This window comes from Lates calcarifer, linkage group LG11, assembly GCF_001640805.2.
Source record: "Lates calcarifer isolate ASB-BC8 linkage group LG11, TLL_Latcal_v3, whole genome shotgun sequence".
NCBI lineage: Eukaryota > Metazoa > Chordata > Actinopteri > Centropomidae > Lates > Lates calcarifer.
In genome coordinates this window covers 13,739,872-13,767,532 of record NC_066843.1, presented here as the reverse complement: position 1 = coordinate 13,767,532, position 27,661 = coordinate 13,739,872, and the positions used below count along the sequence as shown (strand labels likewise).

The following is a 27,661-nucleotide window of genomic DNA, read 5'->3' as shown; positions in this document are numbered from 1 at the left end:
ACTCTCTCAAGGTAGAATGTTTTCATGCAAATCCATACTTGTCATTTAGTTAAAAATAGTCATCATAAGGCATGTTTTTGTCAGTTGCTGCATTCCTCAACTCACCAGCTACTTTACCACCCCACTCAGTATTACCTCTCACTGATCTGGTATAAACAATAGACAAACCTTGTTTGACATTCCAGTAGCTGGTCAGTTTCCTGACCTAAAACCTCCAATAAATTCATCAAAAATATAGCAGCTTTTTCCCTTTTCCGTGTATTTGCGAGTGTGTATTTGTGAACAACATGAGTGGTTCAGATAATGAATGGAGGGATGTACAAAGAGGAGCTGAAGTTGTAGTTTCATAACTACACAGTCTAAAAAGCTTTTGATTTGACTGGTAATGTACCTTCACTAATATAAATAGTTAAAATAACTTTGGTTTGTCAGCAATGTAAAACTTGCTTGAATATGACAACAGGGTACGACCCAAAGACTCTTCCTCTGATAAACTATAATTCCATTCACAAACGTCCTCCCTTCACTCTGCCATCTCTCTCTCTCTTTCTCTCTCAGGGTCTTGCTTGTACCGAAGCTTCAACATTTTGTCCTTTCACAAACAATGACCCTCCGGCCGCTGTGCTCACACTCCTGTATCTTGCTCCTCATCTTCCTCCTCCTGCTGGGGCAGGAGCCGGTAGTGTTCGCTGCCTGCGGGCAGGAAGGCAGTCCTGAGACGGGCCTCGTCTTCCTCAGAGGGGACTTGGAGGAGGGAGTTGGAATCCAGCTGCTCGGTAGAGTTGCACTTGGCATACAGGTCACGGTGCAGCTCCTGGCCGCCTCCCTCTGCGGGGTGAGTGTTACGCACCTGGTGGTTTTTCAGCATGGAATGGATGTAGCCAACGGGCACAGGCAAGCTAGCAAAGACTATGAGCATGACGATCATAGCCAGGGCCCAGCCAGGGTACTCGAGAGTCATCTCAGAGGCCTTAGGAGATGAAGGGACAGAGCATATCAGAGAGAGAGAGAGAGAGAGAGAGAGAGAGAGAGAGAGAGAGAGAGAGAGAGAGAGAGAGAGAGAGAGAGAGGCATGGGCAGGCACATTACAGTCTTTTCACACAGTGTAAATTATTTTAACACTGCAGCAACTATTTTGTCAGAGACCATGAGAAAATAGCTAATTTGAGATTACCTCTCACTTTCAGATAAATGATTCCTTTGTGGAACTTATAGCAGCTATAAGAGCTTGTCCATAAATAAGAAAACTAAAGATGGTTACGCAATTCAGTCAATCATAATCCAGACTTTAAACAAAATAATCACATTATCCACACATGCTCAGAATACATCTACACACTATTATGTGTACATGATGCTACAACATATGCAACAATTTACAGTTGAGCATTTCAAACTATTAGCATTCCTGTGTATGAAGAAACACACAGAGAGGGGTCACAGTAAAACAGCCACATATGTATATCGTAAACCATAACATGCCATTTTGACTTTGAATTCTGTGTAGGACAAAAAGCTGTCTAATATCTTACTGTGCTTTGATTCCAGGCGGTGTACGTAGGGCCTTTCAAGACCATGCGCAACAAACTGGCAGCCAGAAGACTAACCATCGCCAGTAAACAGACGTATTTCCAAAGATATTTGTACACCACCGGAGGGCGCCATTTGAGCATGACTTCAATATCATCCAGGAAGCTACAGTGGTGGAAAATATCAATATTAGACTCATCTTTTCAAATCAGAAATAAAGATAATGAAAAGATAAAAATTATTTATTGGTCAGAAATATTGTTTCTCACCGATCAGTTCCATAAACCCACGCCACACTGATGGTTTCAAAAATGACTACGATGACTAATGGCAGGGTTGCTGAGTAGTCATCAAACATAGTCACAAAATAGTTGCCCGAGCGCTGAGTAAACAACAGTCCTATCATGAACCCTAACACACAGCTGGACACTGAAAAACAAAGAAGAGTAGACAGTGTAGGAGGATAGTAAAGGTGCTAAACAAATCATCGAGCATCGAGAAAAGCAAATCGAGAGCAAATACTGTCCAATATTAGCTGCACCAGGCCTTTTCTCCCAGCTTTTAATAACTTTAAATAACTTCAAACAGACAATATTTGTTATTAGTGACTCTTCATTTTTTGCTTTTTAACCCAATGAGTCTTAAATGTAACCATATATTCAATGTTCCCTCTAAGCTGCGCGCCTGCGCAATCGTGCACTGCTCCCGCTTTCTCCGCGCATAGCAAAACTATGTAGCACATAAAATTACCGTGTGTGACAGTGTGCACGTCTGATGTTGCTCACAGTGGTCCAAGGAATTCTCAGGGAGTTTGTGTGTATGCTCAGACACATTGCATATATTCATGCGAAGAGTTTTTTAAATCAAAAACTTTAAATGTTTGAACACATTAGCTATGAAAAGCACCATGAAATTATTTCTGTTGTGATTCAGTGCTATATAAATAAAATTGACCTGACTTGAACTTTGCTTGTGTGTATGGTATTACCAGTGAGTATGGTCCTGTGGCGTCCCAAGAGGCTAAAATTGTCCATAAGGGGTGTGAGGATTCCCTGCATGGTCCCAAACATGGTGCTGAGGCCCAGGTTGAGCAGCATTAGGAAAAACAGAGTGGACCAGAAGGGGCTGGCTGGGAAGAGGGCCATCACCTCAGTGAACGCTATGAATGCCAGACCTGTCCCCTCAACACCCTGCACTCAGACGAAGGAAAGACACAGAGGATAGTCACACTAAGTCTAAAAATGATTTATTGCAATCAAGTAAGTATTTAGTGGCTCCTATGCAGACGAAAAGAGACAACAAAGCAGTATCCTATCAAATACATCACCTGATTATGTAAGTCAGTCTTTTAACCCCAGAAAAATAAACACTGAGATAATATAACTTTTAATACCTCTTCCTCTGTTTCTTTAGTTTCTCCTTTCACTCCTCTATCACAGCTTGCTTCCATCTCTACTGGGGTCCTACTAGATACAATGTCCCATATGTTTTCTTCCTCTTGCCTGTTGGATATTTCACAACACCTCCCAGATTCCTCAGGGGTCCGGGGAAACTTAGTACTACACCTACATACTATGTTATTGAAATGTTCACCTCTGGTTGAGTCCCTGTGTCCAACACCCCATAAAGCAACTCTTAAATGTTTCTCTTCCTATGCACTCTAGCTCCCCACCACCTCACTGATTTAGTGTATTCATACCGATCTGTTAAACCGTCCCTCACCTTATTCATCTCCTTCTCCAGACTGCAGTCAGTGATGTTAGGACCCACCATGGAGCTGTAGTGACTGTACCACTCTCTGTAGTCAGTTATAGACACAGAGCTTGGATCTGTCATATTGAACCAAGGCCACCAGTGCTGGTTAGATCCATGGGATGTCATGGATGTTAGTGCACCAAGATTTCTGGAAGAGGTTAAAATAAGAAAATACATCATGAAAAGCTGCTTGCTCTATTAAGAATATTTTAAATGACTGCATAAAATGCTACCCTTGGGTCCACTGTTGTAATTCGTCACACGTGCGTTGTCATTTACTTTCAACAAACAATTGCAAATAACTTTGAGAATTCTGTCTTTTTTTTTAGCATGTTGCATTTCCACAGATGAAACTGACTCTACAAAATATGTTGCTGACAGTGGACCATGGGAGGTTAATATTCATGCACGAGCACACATATCCATACTCAGCAATGCAGCGTTGTGCGATGGTCTTGGCACGGAAACCCAGCACGACAAAAACCACCAGCGAGGCCAGCACAGAAGGTCATGAAGTTGATGGCGGAGACCATCAGGGCGTCCCTGTGGCAGTTGTTGTGGACTGGATTGTAGGAGGAATACGCGATAACAGAGCCATAGCCCAGGCCAAGGGCGAAAAACACCTGCGTGGCAGCCTGTCGCCACACCTGCACATTACCCCAGATTTCCAGCTGAAAGACACCACAAAATGAATGAATGATGACCTCTCGTTAAATCTCGTAGAGGTGCAAAAAAAGGTAAAGAGGGCAACGTGAATAAGATGAAACACAGGATGAAACCTGTTCTTACTTTAGGATAAAACATATAGGTGATTCCTTCCATCGCACCGTCCAACATCAACCCTCTGATGAGGAAAATAAAGAGCACCACATAGGGAAAGACTGAGGAAAAGTACATCACCTAAGATTTGGAAAAAGAGGTGGAGGATGATTTCTGGTCCAGAACAATAGAAAGGAATAGTTTGACATTTTGGGAAACACATTTATTTGCTTCTTGGCAGAGTGTTAGATGAAAAGACTGATACCACTGTCTCATGTGTCATGTCTGTCCAACACATATGAAGTTATTGCTAGCAGCTTGGTTAGCTTAGCTTAGCTTAGCTTAGTACAAAGACTGGAAAAAAAAAAAACAGCTAGCCTACCTCCATCGAAAGGTAAGAGAAATTTTCCAACTAGCACCTTGAATGAAACATTACTAAGTTACATGCATGTCTGGTCCTCGTGGTGTGCTAAGCTAACTGGCTGCTGACTGTAGTCTTATCCTTACACTATGTACCAGACATTTGCATGATACTGATCTTCTCAGCTAAGTCGCGACCTGATAATAAACAATTGTCTGTGTCTCCTTATTCTTTCAACGATACAAGCCTCAATGTGTGTTTGTGTGCTGGTGTATCGGGACAACAACCAGAAGACATGTTAATTTACCTTTGCAGAGGACTTGATGCCCTTGATCATAGCCAAGGAGACAATTGCCCAAGCAGCCAACAAACAACCTGTCATGATGGGGTTAAACTCTCCGGATTCTTCGATGGAATTCGTGATGTTGAGAGCTTTCCGAAACCAGAAATAGGACGTCGGGGAGCTACTTGCACATTCTTTAACTGTTGAATAAGAACAGACAAGATCACAGACCTTTGACTGACATCTACGTGACATCTCATTGTGTTTATCTTCTCAGTTATGTGAGTACCTGTATCATTAGTGGTCACATCAACTGGACACTGCTCCCATGGCAGAGGATACTGAAAAGAATTACCCATATAGAACAGGCTCCATGCAATGATAACATTGTAGTACAGGGCCACGTAAAAACAGACCTAGAGGAGAAGAAAGGGTTTATGAATGATTTTATATAATCAATTATCAATATTTACATGGCAAGTCCTTAGATATAGCAATGAGATACAGTATGTGCTGACTTGTATAGTGTTCATTCTGTGAAAAGCTCTTTCAAGGTCAAAATCTGTTATCCAAGCGGAGAACAACAAGCATTAAATGACCCTAAGAAGCTGGATTTAGCTCCAACGTAATCCTGTGTTTTTATAAGTTATTATCAACCTGTTAAATCTTGCATGGGAAAATGTACACTACAATAATCTCTAACATGGACATTGACTGGGACCAGCAATGACACTTTTTGGAAAATAAACAGGTTTGGAAAAAAAAAAAAAAGCATGGACGTCTAAGCGTACAAGTATACGTCTGTGTGCTGTATTAGCACAGAAAGTTCTTGGCTTTTCTGTGTTTGACTTGTCTTGTCTATAGAGAAAACTGTTACATAACAAACTGCCAGCACCACAGCTCGTGCTGCCTCTCTCGCATTACAAAACTGCAGGATTTCATCATCACCTTTTCTTAGGTATATTCACAGCGTGGCTGGTACTAAAAAGAGAGACAGAGAGGTGATAAAAGCAAAGTGCATGCTATGGCTTTTAAATGAGACAAGTGGGGGACGACATTTTCATTCTGAAGTCCTCATATTAGAAATACTGATGATGGCCGTACCTTTGAAACCCAGCCAGCCAGCTATCAAAACCAAAGCAGCCTAACCAACATTACTAGGAGCTATGAATAATCACTTTACTGACATGTGGAAACATCAACCTTTCACAGTTGAGGTGCCGAGTAGGACACAGAATGGAAAATAGATTTTACTGCTCTCAAACCCCCCCCAAAATGTAAAATAAATAATAAAAAAAAATCCTTACCATGCAGCTGGAGTAGCCAATCCCTGCCAGTTTAGGGGAGATGTGCTTCCATACACCGATGCTGCCCTGCCGAATGCTCTGGCCAGCTGCCAACTCCATAAAAAACAGTGGGACCCCCACAATCACCAAAAGAAAAACATACAGCAGCATGAAGGCCCCTGGAAGGAGGGAGGGAAGACAGGTTTTTTTTTTTTAAAAAAAAAAAGCATACATAAATTTTATTATGCAAGATACCAAACTTACTCACTTTGAACATCCCACAGTAGTTTCATTTCTACCTTTATGTTTGTTGTACAGCCTCATTTTAATGCCTCTTCCTTTTGAACATTTCTTTCTCAATTATATGTTTTATTGTCTTATGTTTACCCTCATCTTAAAATGACTCACCCCCTCCATTTTGGTGGCAAAGGTACGGGAACCTCCATACATTCCCTAAGCCCACGCTGAACCCCACCTGGGCCAACACATACTGGATCTTGGAGTCCCACGCTGGCCTGTCTGCATCATTTGCCTCAAGTCCATCAGGACCACCCATAAGCTGAGTTTCGGACTGACCCTCAGCCAGCCAGGCTCCGTCCTCGTTGCTGTCTAGCGCAGGCTTTTCCGCCTTGCCATAAACACAGGAGAAGAGCAGCAGAAGAATGGAAAATAGATACATGAGAGACTTAATATTTCTTACACACCTCCAAACAAAACAATTTATCTGGTTCATATTCCAGCAGATAACAAGGTGTATGGGGACTGACTAAAAACTCCTGACAGTCTAAAGGAGGGAACAAGAAGAGGGACACTCGTTGTGTTTTGTTGTTATAGCATCACACGTGTGCTAAACGTGGACTTCCACCCCTCACCTGCCATGTGAAAACATAACCGTGACATTTATGTGCTGTAACTCATGCTGAACTCCATTTTTATAAATAAACAAGGAGAATATGCTCCATGTGGGAAAAACTGAGACTCTGACATCCTGTCTGCACACTGAGCAGTGTCTGAACACAGCTCAAATATTATTAAAGTTACAAGAAATCAAACCCTGTCTCTGACATTTATGGGTTGCATTGTTTTCAGCAATAGCCATCCTTTGCATCTACATTCTGTAATATGTGGTGGTGGAGTCCGCCATTCCTGCACAAACTGTGGTCACATGCATGAAGGATTCACAGGAAAACAATGCGTGTATATAGTCCAGCGTTACGGTTTTTAATTTTATCTTGAACCTCACTGTTTACTATTTGCTGTCCCACAGCTGTATCAGAGCTGTGTTAAGTTACTGCTGATATAAACCCAACATTTCCTGAAGCTGCTTCACATTAAAATTCACTTGGTGTATTTATCACTCAGGTTACAGCTGTGATTGTTCATTAAAAATGTGTCTACAAAATCTCATTATTTTTACACTTACTGATATCACCAGTAACCACGGGTTTAGCCAAATCAACCAGTGCTGAAATCGCAAAGCAGCTTTAACAGCCATAAAAATGTGTTGTTTGTTAGGATGCATTAATGCGAGTTTACACTGTGTATCATTAGCCAGCATTTCCAAGGAACAGATTATTGTTTGTGCTATCTGTTGTGGTTTTATGTGAAAACTATCCAAATGAAAAGGTTGAATAGACCATCTAAATGTTAAATTGCAATTTTTACAAAGAAAACTCGATTGCTAGGAAACATCAGATGAGCGGGCTATACTCGAATTACATGCCCTTGCTAACCAACTTAGCTAAGATGAGTGGGCCGGATCCAAAATGGCTTAGCGTGAGCCAAACTGGCTTTAGGACATGACCCAGCTGGATTACTTCTCTATGCCACTGCTGGTATCAGCTGGTGAGAATGGAAAATTACAAGAGGTGTATGACCCAGAAAAGTGCGTGACTGGTCAAGACACATGGGCAGATAGGGCAGGTGATTTCAGAGATATGCATGCACACATACACAGTAAAGAACGAGAGAGTGACAAAAATACTACACAAATAGAGAGGAGGGGAAGTGGGAAGACCAGTGGCCACTGGGCAGATCTGAGGCTGAGGGTCTTCAGTGACGTGTGGGTGGGAGTGAAAGGGAGAATCCACTGGGAAGTGTTAGGTTTCCATTGGTTCACACTGTGGGTGGTGTGAGGTGCATGGGGACCATGTGGTGGATATAGTTGGTAACAAGGCAGGAGAAAGGCTCTTAGAAGTTATTTCGACGTTCTTCAACAGCTGAGGAGTCAGCAGCTTCATTAAAGCCTCAGCATCTAAGTGTTTGATTTATAAACTGTGTAGATTTCAGTTTCATATACAACATTTTAAAAAATCCAGTGTTTGTGTCTATTTTAGGTCAAATTAATTTTCATCACAACCATAACGGGCTTTTGTTGTGGTAGCTGAAACAATTCACCAAGGTTACCAGGTAACCCCAGGTAACCAGGTAACCTTGGTGAAACACAAGGTTACCTGAACTTGATTCAATATTACTGACTGATAACGTCTGGATATCAGATCTGTGAGAAGCCTGGTGACGTATCACTTTCCTTTTAAAGAAAAAAAAAAAGCCCTTTAAAACGACTTATAGAGAATCAACCTAATCATAAAATGTCATTTTTGTCATTGAAACAGGCCTGAACCTAAATGCAGATACAGTTCAAATCTTACTTGTTGAAGAAGATCATTTGTGCAATAAACCAATTTGCACATAGTTGCAGTTTGTTTCAGAGAGAGGCCGTTGGGTTTCACATTTACTTCCACTTTTTCTAAAACTGTAAGGAGGACTTTAATATGCTTTAAGCTTTTCGCACATCTTAAAACAAAGTGGAAAAATGCTGCATTCGTATTCTTCAGTTCTGCCCTGTGTGAAAGTCTTTTTCAAAAGAACTACTGTCTTTTTCTCTTTTGCTATATTTGGATAACCTTAAATTATCTTCTTGACCCACAGCCCCTTTCCCTCAGCACATGCACACACACACACACACACACTCACACACACAGCAGTTGTAAATTTTTGCCTATTGGTCAGTGAACATCAGTCTCTGGGTAGAGTTGGGAAACAGGCGACCACACTTCTTCAGTGGACAGTAACAGTAAGGGTACAGACGCATGCAGCTGTGGTCAAACCTGCCTACTAACCTCTAAAAATACAGCTCTTTTTTGTTTATATTAAACTGAAACATTTATAGTTAGACTGCCTCACATCACCAAGAGTGCTATGCAATACTGACTGCTTGCTACTGTATTAGATTACATTACAATGTAGACATTTAAGATATACGTCCCTCGTCCAGGTTTTCTTTGCAGCTATTATCAAAACACCAAAAAGCCTTTAGTCCAATAGTCCTTTATCTAAGTGGACAGCCAATGTTACCTAAACTGTGTATTATACATAAAACTGAACAAGTTTAACTGTAGGACTGTGGGATATGCCATTTTTGTGTCATTCTGTTGACTTATGTCACAACACTGCATCTCAGTTATTTTCCTAAAAAAAGCATGAAATCAATCCTAAGTGTCCATTACAGTGGTGTTTAAACAGAAGTGAAACATTTCCACTTGCATATACAAACATAAAGTAAGACTAAATTATTATATATGTATATACTATACATATTCAGTTTGTCTTTATTGTTTTACATGTCTACATATTATGTGGTTTAACGTCTTAAACAGCATGTCTAGAGTATGTGCGTTAGTTTACAGACACCCCTACACTCTACTAACAGCCAGAATAAAGCCCCTTTCATACATGTCGACATCATGTTTGGCAATCTGCCAGCTCTGGACCTGGTGACATAACATAGGAGCGCTCCCATCTTGGTTCAAGAGTAAATTAAACAGTCACACTCATCGGGCCATGAGCTACCTTGATATACTTTTCTAACTTTCACTCAAACTCCAGCTGCAACAGGATGGAGATCACAAACAGCAAAACAGGAATGAAACAACTTAAAGGTATAATGTGTAACTTTTCTCCATTAAAATGTATAAAAATGATTCAACCTATGTTAAATGTTTTGTTGAGGTGTGTACTGTTCCAAATTTTCAAACCTTGAGAAATCTGTTATTTTAATCAAGGTAACAGTCTGCTTCATTTGGTCTTCTGTCAATGATGTCACATCCCCTTTGCACATGTGTCAACCTTGTGGTTACCAGGATTGGTAAAAAATTTAATTTTAATCCCAGTTTTAAGACACATTTTTTCTGACACACTTTTTTGATCTTGGTTGATTTAAGTATTTTAACCAGAGGAAGGATTTTGTCATCAGAAATCCGGATCTTAAGTTGTCAAAGAACCAAATCACATAGGAGGAACACTGACTGCAGTAAAAGCAATGGTGGTGAGGACAAAAACTCCCATGATCCCATGCTCATTCACAACATCATCATTAGGTATTTTGTAATTGTTTTGTAAGCGGAAATGACATGCTGTGCACCTAAAGTTAGCTAACAAACCACACTGCAGCGCAAAGCATCACACAAATGACTGTGTATCAACACGTCAACCACAAAATATAGAAGAATAATATTATGGATTCAGAGGACATAAAGAAGCAGATTGCAAACAATAAGCTCTATTGTGAAATAAATCACAGCTGTGGCACAACTGCATCAAGAAGCTGCAGAATGAGATCTATATTATCATCACCTAAAACCCACCAGATGTTCATCATAACTGAGATTATTTAAATTAATTTATTGACTTTCTCCACCTGCCTCAACACGTTTTCAGGGCTGACATTTATTCCAGAATGTATTTAATGAAAGGAACAGGGCCAACACCCTGCACAGGTATAAACTAGCAAATACATTCAACACTGTTCCCCCAGCACACACACAACCTATAGTATTGCATAACCCGTGAAGCTGGTAGTCATTCTATTTTTTTCCTGCCTCAGTGTCACTTATTGCCCATGGGACACACTACATATAGTATGTTTTACTGCATTTTTGCAGAAAATTTTTTGTATGTGTATGTGCATTGATTTAAATGAAACAGTGATCAGATTAACTGTCATATTTTAATCACCTCGACTCAACTAATCTAAACTAACATCAATCAAATGCAATACTTGATTTGCACTTTGGTTTATGCTGTAATACAGTAGAGTGTCTGGGGGAAGCCATGTTTTAAATGAATATTATAATAGCCTTAATGTTCATATACATTTTGACAGTTGTTGGTTCAGGAACATATCTGTCGCTGAACATGTTGAGCAGCATCTACTATCAGCTGCATCGGAAAGATAACCCAGAGTCAAGCAAAAACCACAGCGTTAAAGTCAGTTCATGACTGACTGAGTAACTGACAAAGGAGTCCAGTTGTTAACGGTAAATTGTACACGCGATAAGTCTACAACTCCTCACGAGGAAAAAAAAAAGGAAAGACAATCAAAAGCACGAAGTGAGCAGTGAGCTCCAATGGAGTTAAGATATTAGTGCTCATAAAGTCGCGTTAATAAAGTGTAAAAGCAGAACAACGATGTGTTGTGGACATACCATGCTGACAGCACGGTCCAAGAGAGGAGTAGAGTTTCCAGTGGCCCTGGTGTTGGTTGGTTTCTTTGGTGCTGGTTAGCCTTTCTGACAAGGCTACTTTTAAACGCTTCCTTTTAGAGGGTTTTTGATATTAGCCAGACTAACTAATCTGCTGAGAAAAGTCTCGAACAGGTACTTCTGACAACTTGTGGCAACGTTTCTTGTGTTGGAAAAGACTCTGTGTCGTCGCCACCACAAGAAGAAGTGAAGGAGAAGTTTCTGCGATTGGAGCCAATGGGATAAGTGAGGGGCTGAACTGCCCTTCCCCAAAATGGTAAGCGGGGCTGGACAACACAAGAATACACACTGCTGGGTGTTACTGTGTGTGTGTGTGTGTGTGTGTGTGTGTGTGTCTAGCAGGCTTTGGAAAAAAAACCCAAAGAGGATATACATTGACTGCGCTGTACTGCAATAACTGTCCTTTGCTGAATATTTTAAAGATAATTTATTATTTCCCAACTGCGCGTCTAGTCGTGTACTTAGGGTACAGACGAAGATACAGATGAAGGCTCTGCAAAAATTAAATGACGCTCGCTGTCTGCGCCTTAACTGGAGCCCAATTAACTCAACAGCTAAATAATTCAGCAGAGCCCTGACTGAACTGATTGTTGATAAATTAAAGAAATGTAAATGCACTTAAAAAAACATTAGTAGAGTAAGCTGTGTGTGAAGTCATCCCTATGTCATATGTCACTGCACAGCCAATGGAATCATTCATGTAATTAAGTGACCCCTACAGGAGTCTTTGTGTGTCCATGATGAACGTGAACGTCACCTTGAACAAAAACACAGCACGAGGAAAGGCAGTTAAACATATATGTAACTGCTGCAAAGGCAACAAACTATCGCGAGTGTCTTTGACAAGACAATTAAACTCCAAACCGGAAACTGGCCATGATGCTTATTGTGTCTGTGTCTAGACAGAAATCATCAGCACGGCAGACAGAGGCAGAGAGAGAGAGAGAGAGAGAGAGAGAGAGTTGCCCATTGCTCTTGTTGCTTAATTATTGCCAGTTTGTTTGGCAAAGAAAAAAATAAATCATGATGTTAAAAATGTTCTGTTATCTCAGAAAATAATCCTGGAGTTATGGTGCATGATACTGGCATGGAAGAGCAAGGCGCTGTTGCGCAATACCAGCTAGTAGTAAATTCACTGTCTCAGCCACCTGTTGACTCAATATGAGGAAAATCTCTACTCCCTCTGGTGGAAAAAATGTGCCAAAATCACTCTGAATACTTGCTCCAATTCACACAGATGCATGAATTGAAGAAGCCACAGTTTGTATGTATGAAATCTTATCTCGTCACCATCTCGTCACCATTCAAGAGTATTTGAGTGACAGAGGAAATGCAGCACTTGAAGAGAGATAACCAAGATAAATCTGTAACATTAGTCCCCTATTGTGTAGCCTATTTCCTGCCTAAATTTCACACATTTATTTTTGATGAGTAAAATGTTTTTACTGCCATTTGAGTCTCTTTTAGCTTTACTGCCGAAAGGTAAAAGAGACTGAGGATGTAGATCATAAATGTCCTTCTACAAGTCAAAGCATTGCTGAGAGCAGAACAGTAAATCCTAAGCTAATCGTGGAGATGAACTGAAAAGCTCTTCGGCTGAGATGAGACCTGTTGGAGCTCAGTGTCATGTGCACCATATCAACAGCAGTTTATTATATGCAAAATGATCAGATTAAGATTTCATTTTGGCAGACTACTTGACTCACGTGGCTGAGGACCTACCTACATAGTCAGACTTTAATTCAAGCCAGGTAAGTCTGACCCAGAAATGAAGACCTACAACAGGAAAGGGCATTAAAACCTACACCTAGTTGTTGATTATTTCTGCTAGTATTTTAATTAGGACACGATGAATGCCTTCAGTCAGCGGTGCCAAAACCAGAGGCTTTTTGGAGCCAGGCACTGAAAATATAAAACCTGGAGGTGAGTGTCCCCTACAAGTGGAGTCTGACTTCTAGTGACCAGTTGGTGTCACTATTCACCAACAGCTCAGTTTTCCCCAATGCTACGTCCTCCTACCTGCCTCATATTCTTATAGCACACAGGGTTATTTGAACCACAGTAGAAACTTAAGGCTGCAAACAGCTAAAATCATATTGAAGACATTATTTTAATTTGACTGAGTGGGTGTTGTCACACACTGGTTCAGGAAATGTGGCAAGAAGGAAGTTTACATAAAGGTTATACTAAAAACAATTTATTGCAACTAAAGGTAACATAAATAAACAATGGGGAGTAGAAATTAACAAGTGTAGCCATGAAAGCAGCACATGGATGAGTGGCATGGGTCTTGGTGGTGTTGTATGTGCAGAAGGAAGTGGATTTCAGCAGGTGGAAGAGAGACGGAGCGCACACATGGGCCAGACTAGTCTGCCAGACCCAGGTGAATTACATTCGCTGACAGCCCTCCCATGTCAACCAATGGCCTGCTGAGATTGGCCAGGACAACCTCCCAGACAGTGGGAGGGGCTTCATACTGTCTGAAAGAAAGAAAAAAAAGAAAGACCAGGATCCCCCAACAAACCCCTTCTCTGTAAGAACAAACACATCTGCTATTACCTGTATCTAGTTTGCTTATTAATTCAACATCTGCCTGTCACACTGCTGACGATTACACAAGCCATCATTGTTCCATTTTTGAAGTAGACCTCTCCATATCAGAAACCAGATATCAAATGTTTCAGCCACATCTCTCCCCACACCTTCTCACATATCATTTTAATAAACATATCTTGCAAACAATCTTTCTGTTCGATCAATCAATATTTGCTTTCTCTTGAAGTAGTTAGCACTGGCCCTCTGACTGTGCTCTCTGCTTCTTAAATCAGTTTCTTACTTTAAACCATTCGCCCATTCACTTCTCTTTATTTGACAGGTTCTAAATTGAAGAAATGTTTCTCAGTTAAATGATTTCCCCTGATTTCCTTTAACTAATAAGAACATTTTAAAGGACAGATAATTACAAGACATTTATAAAAAGTGTTATATTTATTATGAAATTATTTTATTCTTGAATATGATTGGTGGGCGGTTGTATCCGATAAATGACTTACATTTAAATTTCTAATATCTAATTTCTTTTTTTCTTAATTCTGAGATTAATTCACTTTTATCACCTCTTTTTTATGATAGTCTCAAACGAAACTTGATGTCACTGCATTTGTGGAGGTGGTGAGCTTCAGAACGACTGCACTACATTTCTGGAATGGCATGTGTCACAGATCACATTAGCCCCCTGGCACAAGCCACAGGCACAGGAATGCCTGTTATAAGGAAGGAGAGGCTCACAAAGATGCAGAGAGAAGAATGGGAGGGAGGGAGGGATGGAGTGTGTGTGTGTATGTGTGTGTATGAGAGAGTCAGAGGAGAGTGAAAGCAATGCAGATTAACTACGAAATGAAGGCCAGACTTGTTTTTCTCGTTCCTGCATATCTCCAGAAGGTGGGACGTGCTCATGTAAACAGCTAAGCTCAGTGCACGTACGAGTCAGCACGAGGACTGGTTTCTTTGCCCTGGATTTAAACACTAAGACTGCACTAAAAGGTACAGTGATGTATATAGATTTCAGGTATTAACTTTGTGTAAACTGTGTGTAAGTGTGTGTGAGACAGACAGACAGAGACAGAGAGAGAGGCAGAGGCAGAGGCAGAGGCAGAGGCAGGTGCACTTGTCATATGGGGGACAGCTGCTTTGTGTCAATAAGATGTGGAGACTTTTGAAGTAGCTCATTTTAAATGAGAATATTTAAGAATTTGTGACTGCATGAGTGACTATGCATTTTATGAGAGTTTGTTAATGCTTGAAAAAAGTTCATGCAGCATTCACTGCTCCATCAACATGTTGGAAGAGAGGAAATCACAGGAGGAAGAAAGGCAGGAACTTGTGATTTTAATACTCAGCTCGAGCAGTTTCTCTGTCTAGTTTTGGTGGTTGTGTCACCTGCATACCATGCACCTGATAATGGTGGTTTTTCCTGTCATGTCCTGTCATGTGGATCTGTCACTTAAATGCGCACCAACGTACATGAGCGCACAGAGAATACTCAGCATTCTTACAACTGGCCTGTGGAATGTGGCACTATCGAGTGCTCATTCATCATTTTTTTAACGATGTTGCTTCATCTGAATGAGATAAGTGACTTTTAATCAGTCAGGTGAAGTTTATCAAAGTCTTTCACATTACATGAATTCATATGCAGACTTTCCAGTTTAAAAAAAAAAACCCATATATAAATGTAATAACTTTTGAATGCAAGGCATGATTCACATTAAGTGGTAATGAGATAATGTATTGATAATTACAGAGGGACTTCTACAAAATTTGATATAAAGGCAAGAGATTTTTTTAATAGTAGTCTTGTACCTAAACATTATTCCTTATTGTGATACAATATATGTTTGATTGTCCTGTCTGCATCCACACACAACAGATGTCTGGACCAGCTCCTCCAGTGGTCCCTAGAAAGCCTTCAGGTATTCGAGTCATGATACCTCCAGGACAGCAGCAGCTTCCTGGTGGCATGCTCACCTACAGAGATTCTCTCAAAGGTATGCTCATCTGGCCAATATGTTGTATACTGTATGTGAGCCTGTACTGTAGATGTATTGTCATCTTCTGCACACTATTTTGCTGCTTACAACCAACTTACAAAAACAGGCTTTTGTATATATTCTCAAGTTTGCTTTAATGGCTTTGTTCTTCCTCTGCTCAGAGAATGGTGCACACAGAGACTCAAATCATACACCTCAGTTTAATGCAGCAAGAGAAGTGGTATGTATACTTGTATAAATAATTTAGATATTCTTTATGTGTTATACATGGGCCTGTGGGGTTTATCTTAAAGCCAAAGGAGATGGCAAACGGTGCAAAGAAGCTTAAAGCAAGTATGTAGACCCATCAAGTTGTCAGTGACGTACACACAGTATCTCTGCACAATCACAACAGAAACCTTGGTCTGTAGACGAGGGGACGTGACAGCAATGATGGTGAGGTGATAGTGAGGAGTCTGCCTGTAATGTTGATAAAAAAAAAACACTGACAATATGGAGTATTAGCGGCTCAGCACAGGAGGTGTGGAGAGATTTTAACCTCTCCAAATGTACTGTACATCAAAATGTGCAGGTGTAAAATACAGTATGTAAGGCATATTGAGAAAATAAAAAGAAATATAGGCTACAGTATGTTTGCTCATATAGACTTAATATATCATTTGTGGTTGTCTGCTGTTTATTACAGTGAATCACCACCAAAGATTGCCAGTGGTGTCCTGGTAGTAGTCAATCTAAGGAAATTACTAGAAAAAGAATCAGTGACCTGTGAGAAAAAGGCGACAGTACTTCTTCAAGCCCACATCATCAGCTGAGCTCACCAATGTGACTAGTACTTAGTCTACTACTGAAACCCAAGACTACAGACCTGCAGTAAATACTGCATGTTTAAAGTTATAACACCGGGGCTGTTTGCTGAGAAAGCTGTTTTGTGTTGAAGCCGCTATATTATTATTACATGTGGATGTGGTGTTCCACTATTGGACAAAATAACACAAAGACCTTGGACGATTGTAAATAAGACAATATCTCTTTGCCACTGTCTCCAATATTTAACAGTATAAGCCTCACACATGTGATGTTCTCTCAGGGCTGTGGCACTAGATTGCACACTGACTTAGCTAAAACATACAGCATGTGTCTTCAACAGGAGATTCTGAACCACTGTTTTGATGACGTGGAGCGATTCATGGGACGGCTGCAGCAGACGGCCGAGGCCCAGACTGTTCTCAACCAGAGGAGGAAGACGAGAAGCAGGAAAAGCAAAAAGAAGGGGAACCAAGATGGTGAGAAGATAGGTGCCCCCCCCCCCCAATGAGCTGACCACTGTGGTTTTAGTTTTACAAGGGTGGTCAAGAGAAATGTAGGCTGCAGAGGAAGAGCAGAAGCTAGGAAACTGTAGACAAGGGCTGAATGCTGGCACACTATTTTGCATGCCCCAGGCAGATCAACAGACAGGTCATTAAAAAAATACTTGAGGTAATTCAGAAAATTCTTGCCTGCCAAGAAATGTGAATAAGGATGGCTGAGTCTGGGGCAAAGTCAGTTCAGAAAGATTCAGAGACCTACTAACATAATATTGGAGAAAAAAGAAAAAGAATTTAATTTAATTTCAAATATGCTTCATTCAGTAGTTTATTCTTTTAGGTTGACAATGGCATGAAGTCGTCATCAAGTTGTATGAAAATGGCATAACTTTTTCAAGAGCTAGTTTGTATTCTGTCTGAGAATAAATGAGGAAATGAAAGTCATATTCTGTTGCATTATGGGATTAGGAGTGACAGCAGTAACAAGCTTGATTCCCAGCCCTGATCTTTGCACTGTGGACTGCTGTTGCTTCATCATAGGACACTGCCAACAGGTGTGAACAGGAGTTTGTTTGTGCCTCTCTGTGTTTGCCCTGTGTTGGCCTGGCAACATGACCCAGGTGTTGCCCAGGTTTCTGGCCAGTGTGTGCTCTGCTGGGATAGGTGTGACTCTGGATAAAGGTGACGAATGTATAAACGCATTAATAATGACATAGGACATAAGACTGTTATTAGTCATTACTGCTGGCTTTGTCTTGTAGGAGAGTGCTTGTTGAAACAAGCTGAAAGAAGCGCTCCACACCTTGGTAGAGTCATTGAAGACTTGATTTTACTGCAGTGTTTCTAGGATTCTTTTCTATTAATTCTATTCTTTTACTTTCCCAAACATGAAGTGATGTAAAACACACCATTTAATTTAAGTATTCTAACATAAAAACACTTAACAAATGATACTTGATACACCAGACTGTACTCTTCTGTGTTTTCAGTGTTTCGTGTTTGTGATTGTACTCTTCTGTGTGCAGATGATTTGTTGACCATGAAAGCTTCCCCTCCGCCAGAGGAAGACTTTGTGGACATCTTTCAGAAAATCAAGTACTCCCTCAGTCTGCTGGTGAGATTAGACTGGTCATAATCAAACACTGAGCAGCACTAGAGGATAGTTTGTTTAGAAATTGACCTACTTTATTGGTTTATTCAGGACCGTCTCAAGTCATCCATTTCACAGCCTGACGCACCACAACTGCTGCATCACGTCTTCGTGCCTCTCAGACTAGTGAGTCTTTCTAATGTTTCATTTAGTGGTTTTTCCTCTGTGTGATAGTGACCACGGTGGTCTTTACTTTCACAGATGGTGAACACCACTGGAGGGCCAGACTTAGGAGCATCAGTGGTTAGTCCTGCTATGACCAGTGGTGCTGTTTCACTGCTCAAGGAGCATCTGACTGAAGAGGAAAAGCAACTCTGGACTTCATTGGGGCCCAACTGGTCTTCACCCTGGTCTGTGTGTTTACGTTTGTGTGGGCAAATGCATGATTTGAGATTGTGTCCTGTTGATCTAACAAATCCCCCTTCCCCCTCTTTTTTCTCCCAGTTCGGACCTGAATGTGTCTGTCCCTCCATATTCACCTGTCTTCCTGGATGGATGGCAGCCTCAGGCCTATGACTCAGCTGGCCAGCCTTTTGAAGATCCCATCGAGTTGCAGCACAAGCAGGATGCTCTCAGGGAAAGCAGGGCGGCACAAACTCTACAGGACCAATCTCGACAAACGGCAGAGGGCCCTGGTGAAGGCGATGACGGAGTGTAAGTCTGTAGACATTGAAAAAAAGGTGCTACAGAACAAAGCACAATTATGTTTTATTGCAGGAGTGGCAATGCCAGTCAAATTCCTGATGGCTGTAATTAACAGTATATTTCCTAATAAAATAAGTCTGAAGGTTTACTGGAGGAAGTCTGATTATAACTCATTTCCATGCCTCTCGTCAGAGATTAGGATCATTGATATCTGACTCCACTTTGTCACATCGGTTGCGTATCTTTTAAATGACATTTAAATGACATTTCCTTTTCAGAGAAGGAAACAGCCTCCCACCAGAAGGTGAGAGACTTTATTGCTGCAGTTATGACTTTGTGGCCAGAAACAGCAGTGAACTCTCTGTGCTACAAGGAGAAACACTGGAGGTAAATAACCATGATTAGAATTATAGGTGACGACCCACCTGTAGTAAGTAGATACGTCCTTGGAATATGTCACAAATTTTTCAACTGACCTGGCATCTTTCCTCAGGTCATTGAGTCATCGAAGCGGTGGTGGAAGTGTCAGAATCGCTTTGATCAGATAGGATTTGTTCCCTTTAACATCCTGGAGCCTCTGTCTGCTCTGAATAACACAGGGAGGAGCAGCCCAGTGGTGCGCAGAGAGTCAAGGGTACAAGCACAGACACGACTACAAACATGCAACTACACGCTGTTTGTGTCAGTGCATCAGACACTTGACACGCTGTGGCTTTTTCTATCATGCACTTTTTAATTCATTCCTGCTTTTCCACAACAGAAGACCCCCTTAGCCCCTCCGACGAAATACTTCTCATATGCTCCATCAAGCCCGGTTGCGACCAGTCCCACTGCTTCAAGTCCAACAGTGCGACCTCAGAGCATGGTTTTACCTTCAACAACGATGGGAGAAGACAACGACCGAGGTAACGTCACGTGTACAAAACATAACAAGGAGTTGTGTTGTGTCAAGTGAGTTCACAAACACCGGATCCCAGGAACTTCTTTTCCACGACTTCTGCATGTAACATCAGTAGCACTTCTTATCTCTCATTGTAGCGCTACAATGGTCCTGCCTCTAGTGCACAGAGAGCTTTTTTAAGATGCTCCTTTTAACATTTTTTGCATCAGTTTCTACAAGAAACAGGCTGAGAGCCATGCTGTCTAGCCCATTTCACACTTATGTCTACTAAGCAATCAATATAACAAAACTGCTGTATCAAAAATATCTAGTCTTTTGGTTAAAATTATCCAGGAAATTCCATCAGGTTTTTTGTTGTCACCTTACAACTAAATTTTTAAAGTGGTTTACAGTCTCTTGTTGAAAACAATCCAGGAGATTTTGTAATAGAGGAATGTGATGCTTTAACTTGTCATATTGTACATGATGCTGTGCTGGTCTGCTTGTGTATGCAGCTAAAGTTTTGTTGTGTTTCACGCAGTCCTTATAATGAACGATGAGCTTCTCCAGCGGCTAGCTGGGAAAAGAGACTCGGTCCGTCCGCTGGTGGTCCCCCGCGCAGCTGACACTTCTGCTCCCCTGAACTACCACTCGCCACCTGCTGAGGTGGAGGCCTGGCTCACCGCTAAAGGCTTCAATCAGCAGTGAGTGTCCACCGCTAGAGACACGTCCAGTGCAGACTATTTCCAAAATCTCGACTCAGCACAAAGCTAGTTTGTAGAGCCTACTGGTACATTTACAGCCACATATCCTCAAGATCCTGTAGTTTAAGGAATATCACGTCCAACATGTACAACGCGGGTTGTGCACTAAAATCAATCAAATTTATCCTTTTACATCACAAAGGGTTTTCCTCTCCTGTGACAGGACATTTAAAATAACAAGTAGAGTTTATTGGCCCAGTGGAAGAACACTACCTCGACTTCAGTTGTACAGATGGTGCTTATTGGATGCTTAAATGCTGTCATGTTCAAAATTATGTTCGTAGTTTATTGCATTATAAATGCTGTTCATGAGTACAATAGCGCCCTCAAATGTCAAAAACACCTCCCTGCCAGTGTATGCAGTGCAGCTTTCCTGTCAACTGAGCTGACTTGGACTTATATTTGTTTACATTTGTTTTGGATTATTCTGGCTTCAAATACTCGGATCTTCTCCTTGACAAAGTTATAGGTGATGTTTTGATAATGAAAAGCGAACAGATTTGATTGATTTCGTTGCTCATCTCTCCTCTGTTAGGACAATTCAGAGTCTGGGCATTTTAACTGGAGCGCAGCTATTTTCCCTGAATAAGGAGGAGCTCCGAGCGGTGTCACCAGAGGAAGGCACAAGAGTTTACAGCCAGATCATGGTGCAGAAGTCCCTGCTCGAGGTTTGTATAGTGATTTTTCTGGATGCACTCTGTGTGTGTGAGCATGTGTGTGGTCATGCTTGGGTCCATGTGTCCTGAGACAGTTGTTTGCTTAGCCTTGGATTATGCACATTTACGTCATTTTAGCACACTGCTATTGACCTACACTGACTACAGATTACTTATCTTTCAATTTACAAGTCCAAAATGCATACTAGCTCCTAGACACCTTATAGGGCCAATGGTTAAAGAGCCTTCCAGTTCAAAGTCTGACGTCAAAGGGATTTCACACACGGGGTGTCTTTATTTTGACCTTTACTATACAGATATCTGTTAAAAATTGAACCAAAAAACTAAAATTTAAGTGCATATGTCAGCTTCTTTTGAAGTCCACAAAAAGCAAAAGTAATCTTGTGTCCTCCTCAGGATGTGCGTAAAGCCACAGAATTAGAGAAGGCGATGGAGAAGCAAAAACTGAAGATGAATGAGTGACGTGTTTTGACTGAGCTTTCCACATCCACTGATACAGAAGAGGCATCAAAGATCAACAGACACAAATGTGTTGCTTCTACAGCTGGGTGCACAGAGTGCTGGTGCAGATGGAGTTTAATTTTTTAATCATATGTGTTGCATCTCTTCTGTGCTACAGATTCATCAACAAAAACGAGCTGTGTTAAAAGGAAGACCCCCTTACTAATACTCTTAAATTGGAACAACTTTTAATTTCTACGTTTTTAAACCTGCAGTGCAGAATGTTTGTCTCCCCCCTCTGGCAGAGAGAGTAATTACATAAACATTGTCGATGGGTGTTTATAATGTATGCGTCTGTGTTTGTCCTCGCTGGCGACCACATTCCCTGTATTTTATATCTGGAGCATCAGAGAGCCCATAGCCTACTCTGTTCACCTCTTCAGCTCAGCCCAGGGCTGTCGTCACAGACAGTCCTGGGCATACAGAGAGATGATAGGATAGTTTTTCTTTGTTATTCTGAAGTTTATTTTCAATCATATTTTTTACAATTTAAATATGTCTATTATACTTTGTTTAGACAATGTTTGAAATGTCACATTAAAAATAAATGCCATACATTAAACATAATCATATAATGATGATTGGACTAATGTGTTACTATTGTAGAGCAGGTTCAGAGACAACGGATGGAAACAACTTTTCAGAGCTATAAAACCATGAACTGTGCATCTCCACAGAAGAGTCAGTTAATTGATTCAGTTTTTATTGCTTGCACATCAAACTGTATTAAGACAATGTTGCTTGTTGCAGCCAGATCAAATTCACATTAAACTGTTAAATATACAGTTTCAGTCTTCACTCCTTTGAGATTAAAATGTTGCATTTTTCATTGTGATTTCAGCTGTGCCGCACATCATTATATAATGTATAACATGAAAACATAAGGGATTCATTGCTGTTGATGAATCAACGTGAATAAAAAATTATATGTATTTTTGTGTAAGAACTATGAGTTTGCTGCAATCCTTCTTTCCATAATCTGACACAGACAAATTAAAACACACAATTAAAAGATGTGTGAAGAATTGCAGATTAGTAATTTCAGAACTGATATTAAGTGCAAAATAGTCAAGTCATTTTTCAGCTGTATATGGAATTTAAAAAGCAAGTGACACTGAAGATGTCAACAAACATAAAACCAGTTCTGTGTTGATATCATAGCAGGTGGAGGTAAATCATCACCATGCAGAGCTGTGTAGTGCACTTCAACAGATTACTTCAGTACATTGCTACCAATAACATTCACCTGAGGTCAAATGTTCTAGAGTAAACAGTGATTATCATTAAAACTACAAAATAATTAATCACATCTCAAACAATTCCTGGCACTTTTTTTTTTTACACTTTAAACTGTTAACACTCATATTTAAACACAAATAGGAGGATTACTTAATGACTGATGATGGTTGATTACACAAGTATTTGAGGACCTGGTTCAAATAACGCAATTAAATGCTCTTAAAGTTTTGCACTTTATAATCCTAAAAACAACACTACTACATATCATTTGTTAAATAATAATACAAAAATATGACATTTTACCAATTATACCTTGACAGCAAAGCGTTGTTAAAAAATAAGTTATATAATTTTTTAATGTTTCCAAGCAGAGAACTGCAATCTCTTACATTTTTTTTCCAAATAGATTTTCTCTCTTTGATGGAAAACTTCATGAGAGGATTTGTGAATTTATGAACCTGTTGAAGCTGTGTATGATCATCATATAGCAGAGCAGCAATACTGGTGATAATCAGTCCTTATATTTTTATAATATGTGCCATGAAAACTTGTCAAATTCAGTCTTACAATATCTTTATTGCTTGGTAATACTGACATTTGGTTTTCACCTGACTTAAAGTAGCTTGTAATTTAGTAGCTGTTTACAGTATTTTGACCAATAGCTATTAAGATTACTGTTCACTGTGATTATTGGGTAAAAGCCACAATATCCAGTATAAACATATATATCAAATTTTAACCACTGGTCAGAAAGACGAAGGCATTTTAGGTGATTGTGGGATACATTCTGACAATACATATGAAAATTATACTGAAAGATGTAATGTCCATTAATTTATATGTGCATAGTTGCTAATCCAGCTGGAATTACTTTAGTTTCTGAGATGGTAAGTGCACTTACTGAGGTATAATTTTTGGTGGGAACACTAAATATGACCCCTCTTTTTCGATCACTGTGGTCGCTCTATCAGAAGAGACAGACCTTTGAGCAGCAGGAGAAGAGGTAGTGTAACTGATTCTCACTGCATTCAAACTCTCAGTGTCTTCACAACTCACAGGTGCTGGTCTGGTCGCAGCAGTCCCAGTTCAGGAGCTCGCTTCCCTGAAACCACAGCTGGATCTCCCTTTGAGCCCCCTCCAGAGAATCACTGGCATGGACCACATTCCTTTAAATGACCAACACACATCATTAATTTGCCTCCAAGACAGAAAAAGAACACAACTATTAGCGTCACAACATGATTGCTGTTGAATCCTTTAAACTCATGGTACATGACATGAGATCAAATTAGACCAGGTTACCTGCTGACATGAAAGCTGAAATCTCCTCTGACTGTGCCTGCCTGAGCCTCAGCCGGATTAGTATGTCCCACCATGGTACGTGACGTCTGGACTACGTTGTACCCTTCCCACACCTAAACAAAAATAAACCAACACACATGAAGACACACAAAAACAAGATATTCAAGCAGGTTTACACCTGAAATACTGCATACTACAGTACAGTTTTCTAGTAATCATTTTCTACAGTAGAAATGATGCACTCAGTACAAGAGCATCCCATGAAGAGGAGCCCTCACCATGACAACCACAGGTCCTGAGGTCATGTAAAGTAGCAGACTGGGGTAGAAGGGCTTTGTCCTCAGTTCACAGTAGTGCTGAGACAGGAGATCCTCAGACACCTTCACAATAGAGACAATCATAGTATAAAAAAAAATACATACAGAGACGCTGTACATTCTATAAACATCGCCAACAATGTTCATCTCTGACTTTTATACCTGCAACATTTTCAGGCCGACCAGCTTGAAGCCCCGCTGCTCAAACCGCTGAATTATCTGTCCGACAAGACGTCGCTGAACTCCATCTGGCTTTACAGCTATGAGAGTCCGCTCCCTTACATTTGGAAGAGCTGGTGGGACAGAACAGGACAGCTGATGACCATGAAACTCACATGCTGCCAATATTAGTAACCTACAGCCAGGGATGAAGACAAATAGTCATCCAAATGAATCCACAGAGAAACAGACCTTCAGTATATATACACACACATACACACACACACATACACTGTCGTGCCTTCATGACTTCAGAGGACATTACACTGATTCATTTCCTGAGGACTTAATCTAACTGTAACCATAACTCTAACCCTTACCCTGACTTAGTGATTTGCATTATAGGGGCTTATAATGTGACTGTGTAGGATAAATTGGCCACACAAACACACACACTGTTTACATGCAAAACGCAGATTAATTACACTCGGTGAGCAGAGTGAAACAGACATATTTCACGTAGTTTTACGGTAGTTGTGCTGCGAACGAGAACAGCAGCTGCAACAACCAGGCACGAGCTAATGAATGACTGCATGCGATCAATTAAATACACACGTGACCTGCCACGAGAGGAACTCAGTCTAATGAGGTTTTAGTAAGACAGTCTATGTGGAGAGAGGAGCAGCGGGTTGATGGAAGTCTTACACTCGGCTGTTATCCTGAATGGCTCCGTACCTTGGATAAAGAATGCGCACAGGTTTTTTTGGCCCAGTTACGCACATCGCACGTCACTGTTTCTCCATCATGGCTGCGGCCCACCTCATCATCACCACTATCGTCTGTGCCTCTAACCTAGTTCCAGTTCATGACCCCGTGAGTTTGGCGAGCCAGTTTGTTTTTCGCAAATGTCCCTGTTAAGTTTGGAATAAATAAACATTGCGCCTCGGAGGTAAAGTCCCTTAGACTCAGTGCCAATAATGCTAAATGTAATCTATTATTTAAATCTAAAGAAAAACACATTTATGTATATATATATATCATCACATATTTAAAACAGAGAGAATTCTACACTTGTGACATTTCTTTAAAGGCTAAATGACCAGTTTCTGAATTAAACATTAATTCCTGGAACTGTGCCATGTGGTCCTTTGACTTGAATGGGTTCCTTAAGAAAAACAAAAAGTCGTACAACTTTGAGTGCCAGAGAGACCAGAGACTACAAGATATAGAAAAAGATATTTTTACTGACCACTTGATTTAAATTCAGTCACTTACTTGATCTGCTCCTGAGCCCAGCAGCTCTGTGTCCACCCAGCAGCGCAGTGGGAAACCCAGAAACCAGACTTTTAGTGGTTTCTTGATTTCTTGAACAAAACTGTTGGCCAATTCTCATGAAAATGCACCTCTGCAGCACGATCATGTTTTGATGTGTATTTAGTCAGCCTCGGGGGAGAGAAGTCAACCCTCCTCAATCAAAACTCACGAGTCACCCCCATCTCCACCTCCACCCCGTGTCTGTGTGTCCCACCTGATTACCGCTCAGACTAACACATATTTAACTCCAGTGATGCCAGACGTGTCCGCGGCTCGTAAACTTATTCGGGATCTTTTATAACACACTTTACGGTAGTTCCCCCTAAAACAACAACAACACATATTTTTAAAAAATACATTAAATATGACATTGTTTAGATCTATGTTTGCCAGTTTACAGTCTGCCCCTGCACTGACCTTGTTGGTCCGTTAGCGACACCAAGTGTCCGTCAGTGGAACAGTGTGAATCCACCATTAGGATGTGAGTCTCTTCGCCCGCATTTTAACGAGATGAGAGCATTAATGAGACAGCAATTCACAAAGTAATCTATTTCTTTGGTAAGACCGTCATTATTATGAATAAATCACCAAGTTAATGTAAATGTATGTAAATACAGGAAATCTTATTCTCTAGAATTCTTGACATTAGCCTACAATATTCACAACATTAGTGTCATTAACCTTATGAAGAATATCAATCAGAGTGGGTTTGACTCTTGAGTGTTGATGCATATTGTTCAGGTGCTGCTGCTGCGGCAGTAGCTGGGCTCTTGGTCACCTTGTGCCTCACCAAAAGGAAAATGTGTGATCACACAGCGAATGTTCCACGGTGCAGGGAAGGTTACACACTTTTCAATGAGATAAGTATCTCTCTGGAGTTTGAACCATTTCAGAAATGACCATGAACTAAAACTGCTGGATCCTACATTTCCCACAATGCAACTCAATACTATCCTTCCCATACCTTCCAAGCTCCAAGCACAGTTTGTGAAGAAGCTGAGGTTACTGTCTCAGACTTAACACCCACACAAGATATTATATTATACAACCGTTTTACAGGAACAGTGAGATGTGGCTTCACGATGAATATTTATCTCTTGGTATAAATTTAGTGGAATTCCTTTTAAATATGACCACATTAACATGAAACTCTTACTGACTTCAACACGTTTTAGACTCTCTTTCTGTGTAAAAAATAACTCAGCACTAAATGGGAGGCTAACCTATTACAGTGATATCTATATTTATTTTTATTTTTATTTTTACACAAAATACATAACTGGTATATATTTTGCATCAAGATAAGATTTTGAGCCAAAAACCATCTCTAATTAAATCAAGA

General features: G+C 40.6%; 3 protein-coding genes across 4 annotated transcripts; 1 reads left to right on the top strand and 2 right to left on the bottom strand.

Moving 5' to 3' along the window:
- Window positions 1-275: 275 nt before the first annotated feature.
- Window positions 276-11,745, bottom strand: slc6a16a (solute carrier family 6 member 16a). The gene is given in 13 exon segments (XM_018672741.2): window positions 276-970; window positions 1,533-1,695; window positions 1,800-1,959; window positions 2,519-2,720; window positions 3,253-3,433; window positions 3,714-3,790; window positions 3,792-3,956; window positions 4,075-4,185; window positions 4,713-4,888; window positions 4,978-5,104; window positions 5,996-6,153; window positions 6,383-6,602; window positions 11,461-11,745. Coding segments are annotated over 13 exon segments (2,088 nt in total). The 5' UTR covers window positions 11,464-11,745; the 3' UTR covers window positions 276-625.
- A 3,122-nt stretch (window positions 11,746-14,867) lies between these two features.
- Window positions 14,868-23,084, top strand: eps8l1a (eps8 like 1a). The gene is made up of 14 exons (XM_018672727.2): window positions 14,868-15,060; window positions 15,947-16,064; window positions 16,229-16,287; window positions 17,215-17,350; window positions 18,397-18,485; window positions 18,573-18,647; window positions 18,723-18,871; window positions 18,966-19,175; window positions 19,445-19,553; window positions 19,660-19,800; window positions 19,927-20,071; window positions 20,588-20,750; window positions 21,346-21,478; window positions 21,884-23,084. The coding sequence occupies exons 2-14, from the start codon at window positions 15,947-15,949 to the stop codon at window positions 21,947-21,949; spliced, it is 1,593 nt and encodes a 530-aa protein (XP_018528243.1). The 5' UTR covers window positions 14,868-15,060; the 3' UTR covers window positions 21,950-23,084.
- On the bottom strand, window positions 22,671-26,523 carry nme4 (NME/NM23 nucleoside diphosphate kinase 4). Of its 2 annotated transcripts, none has more exons than XM_018672740.2 (5): window positions 26,281-26,523; window positions 25,009-25,139; window positions 24,808-24,909; window positions 24,530-24,642; window positions 22,671-24,393 (listed from the first exon to the last, which is right to left on the bottom strand). In XM_018672740.2, exons 1-5 carry the CDS (start codon window positions 26,423-26,425, stop codon window positions 24,273-24,275), a joined length of 612 nt encoding a protein of 203 aa, XP_018528256.1. In that variant the 5' UTR covers window positions 26,426-26,523; the 3' UTR covers window positions 22,671-24,272. The 2 variants fall into 2 exon arrangements, with proteins under 2 accessions (XP_018528256.1, XP_050929623.1); XM_051073666.1 differs by lacking the exon at window positions 26,281-26,523 and adding an exon at window positions 25,711-25,876.
- Window positions 26,524-27,661: the final 1,138 nt, after the last annotated feature.

What these genes read in the sequence shown, in the direction of transcription:
- eps8l1a (XM_018672727.2), top strand. Translation starts at nt 15,947, where the DNA reads ATGTCTGGACCAGCTCCTCCAGTGGTCCCTAGAAAGCCTTCAGGTATT. An exon ending in AGTACTCCCTCAGTCTGCTG is followed by an intron (nt 18,486 to 18,572) that starts GTGAGATTAGAC and finishes TGGTTTATTCAG; the next exon opens with GACCGTCTCAAGTCATCCAT. An exon ending in CCCAACTGGTCTTCACCCTG is followed by an intron (nt 18,872 to 18,965) that starts GTCTGTGTGTTT and finishes TTTTTCTCCCAG; the next exon opens with TTCGGACCTGAATGTGTCTG.
- nme4 (XM_018672740.2), bottom strand. Translation starts at nt 26,425, where the DNA reads ATGATCGTGCTGCAGAGGTGCATTTTCATGAGAATTGGCCAACAGTTT. An exon ending in TGGGCTCAGGAGCAGATCAA is followed by an intron (nt 25,140 to 26,280) that starts GTAAGTGACTGA and finishes CTGTCCCACCAG; the next exon opens with CTCTTCCAAATGTAAGGGAG. An exon ending in CAGGACCTGTGGTTGTCATG is followed by an intron (nt 24,643 to 24,807) that starts GTGAGGGCTCCT and finishes ATTTTTGTTTAG; the next exon opens with GTGTGGGAAGGGTACAACGT.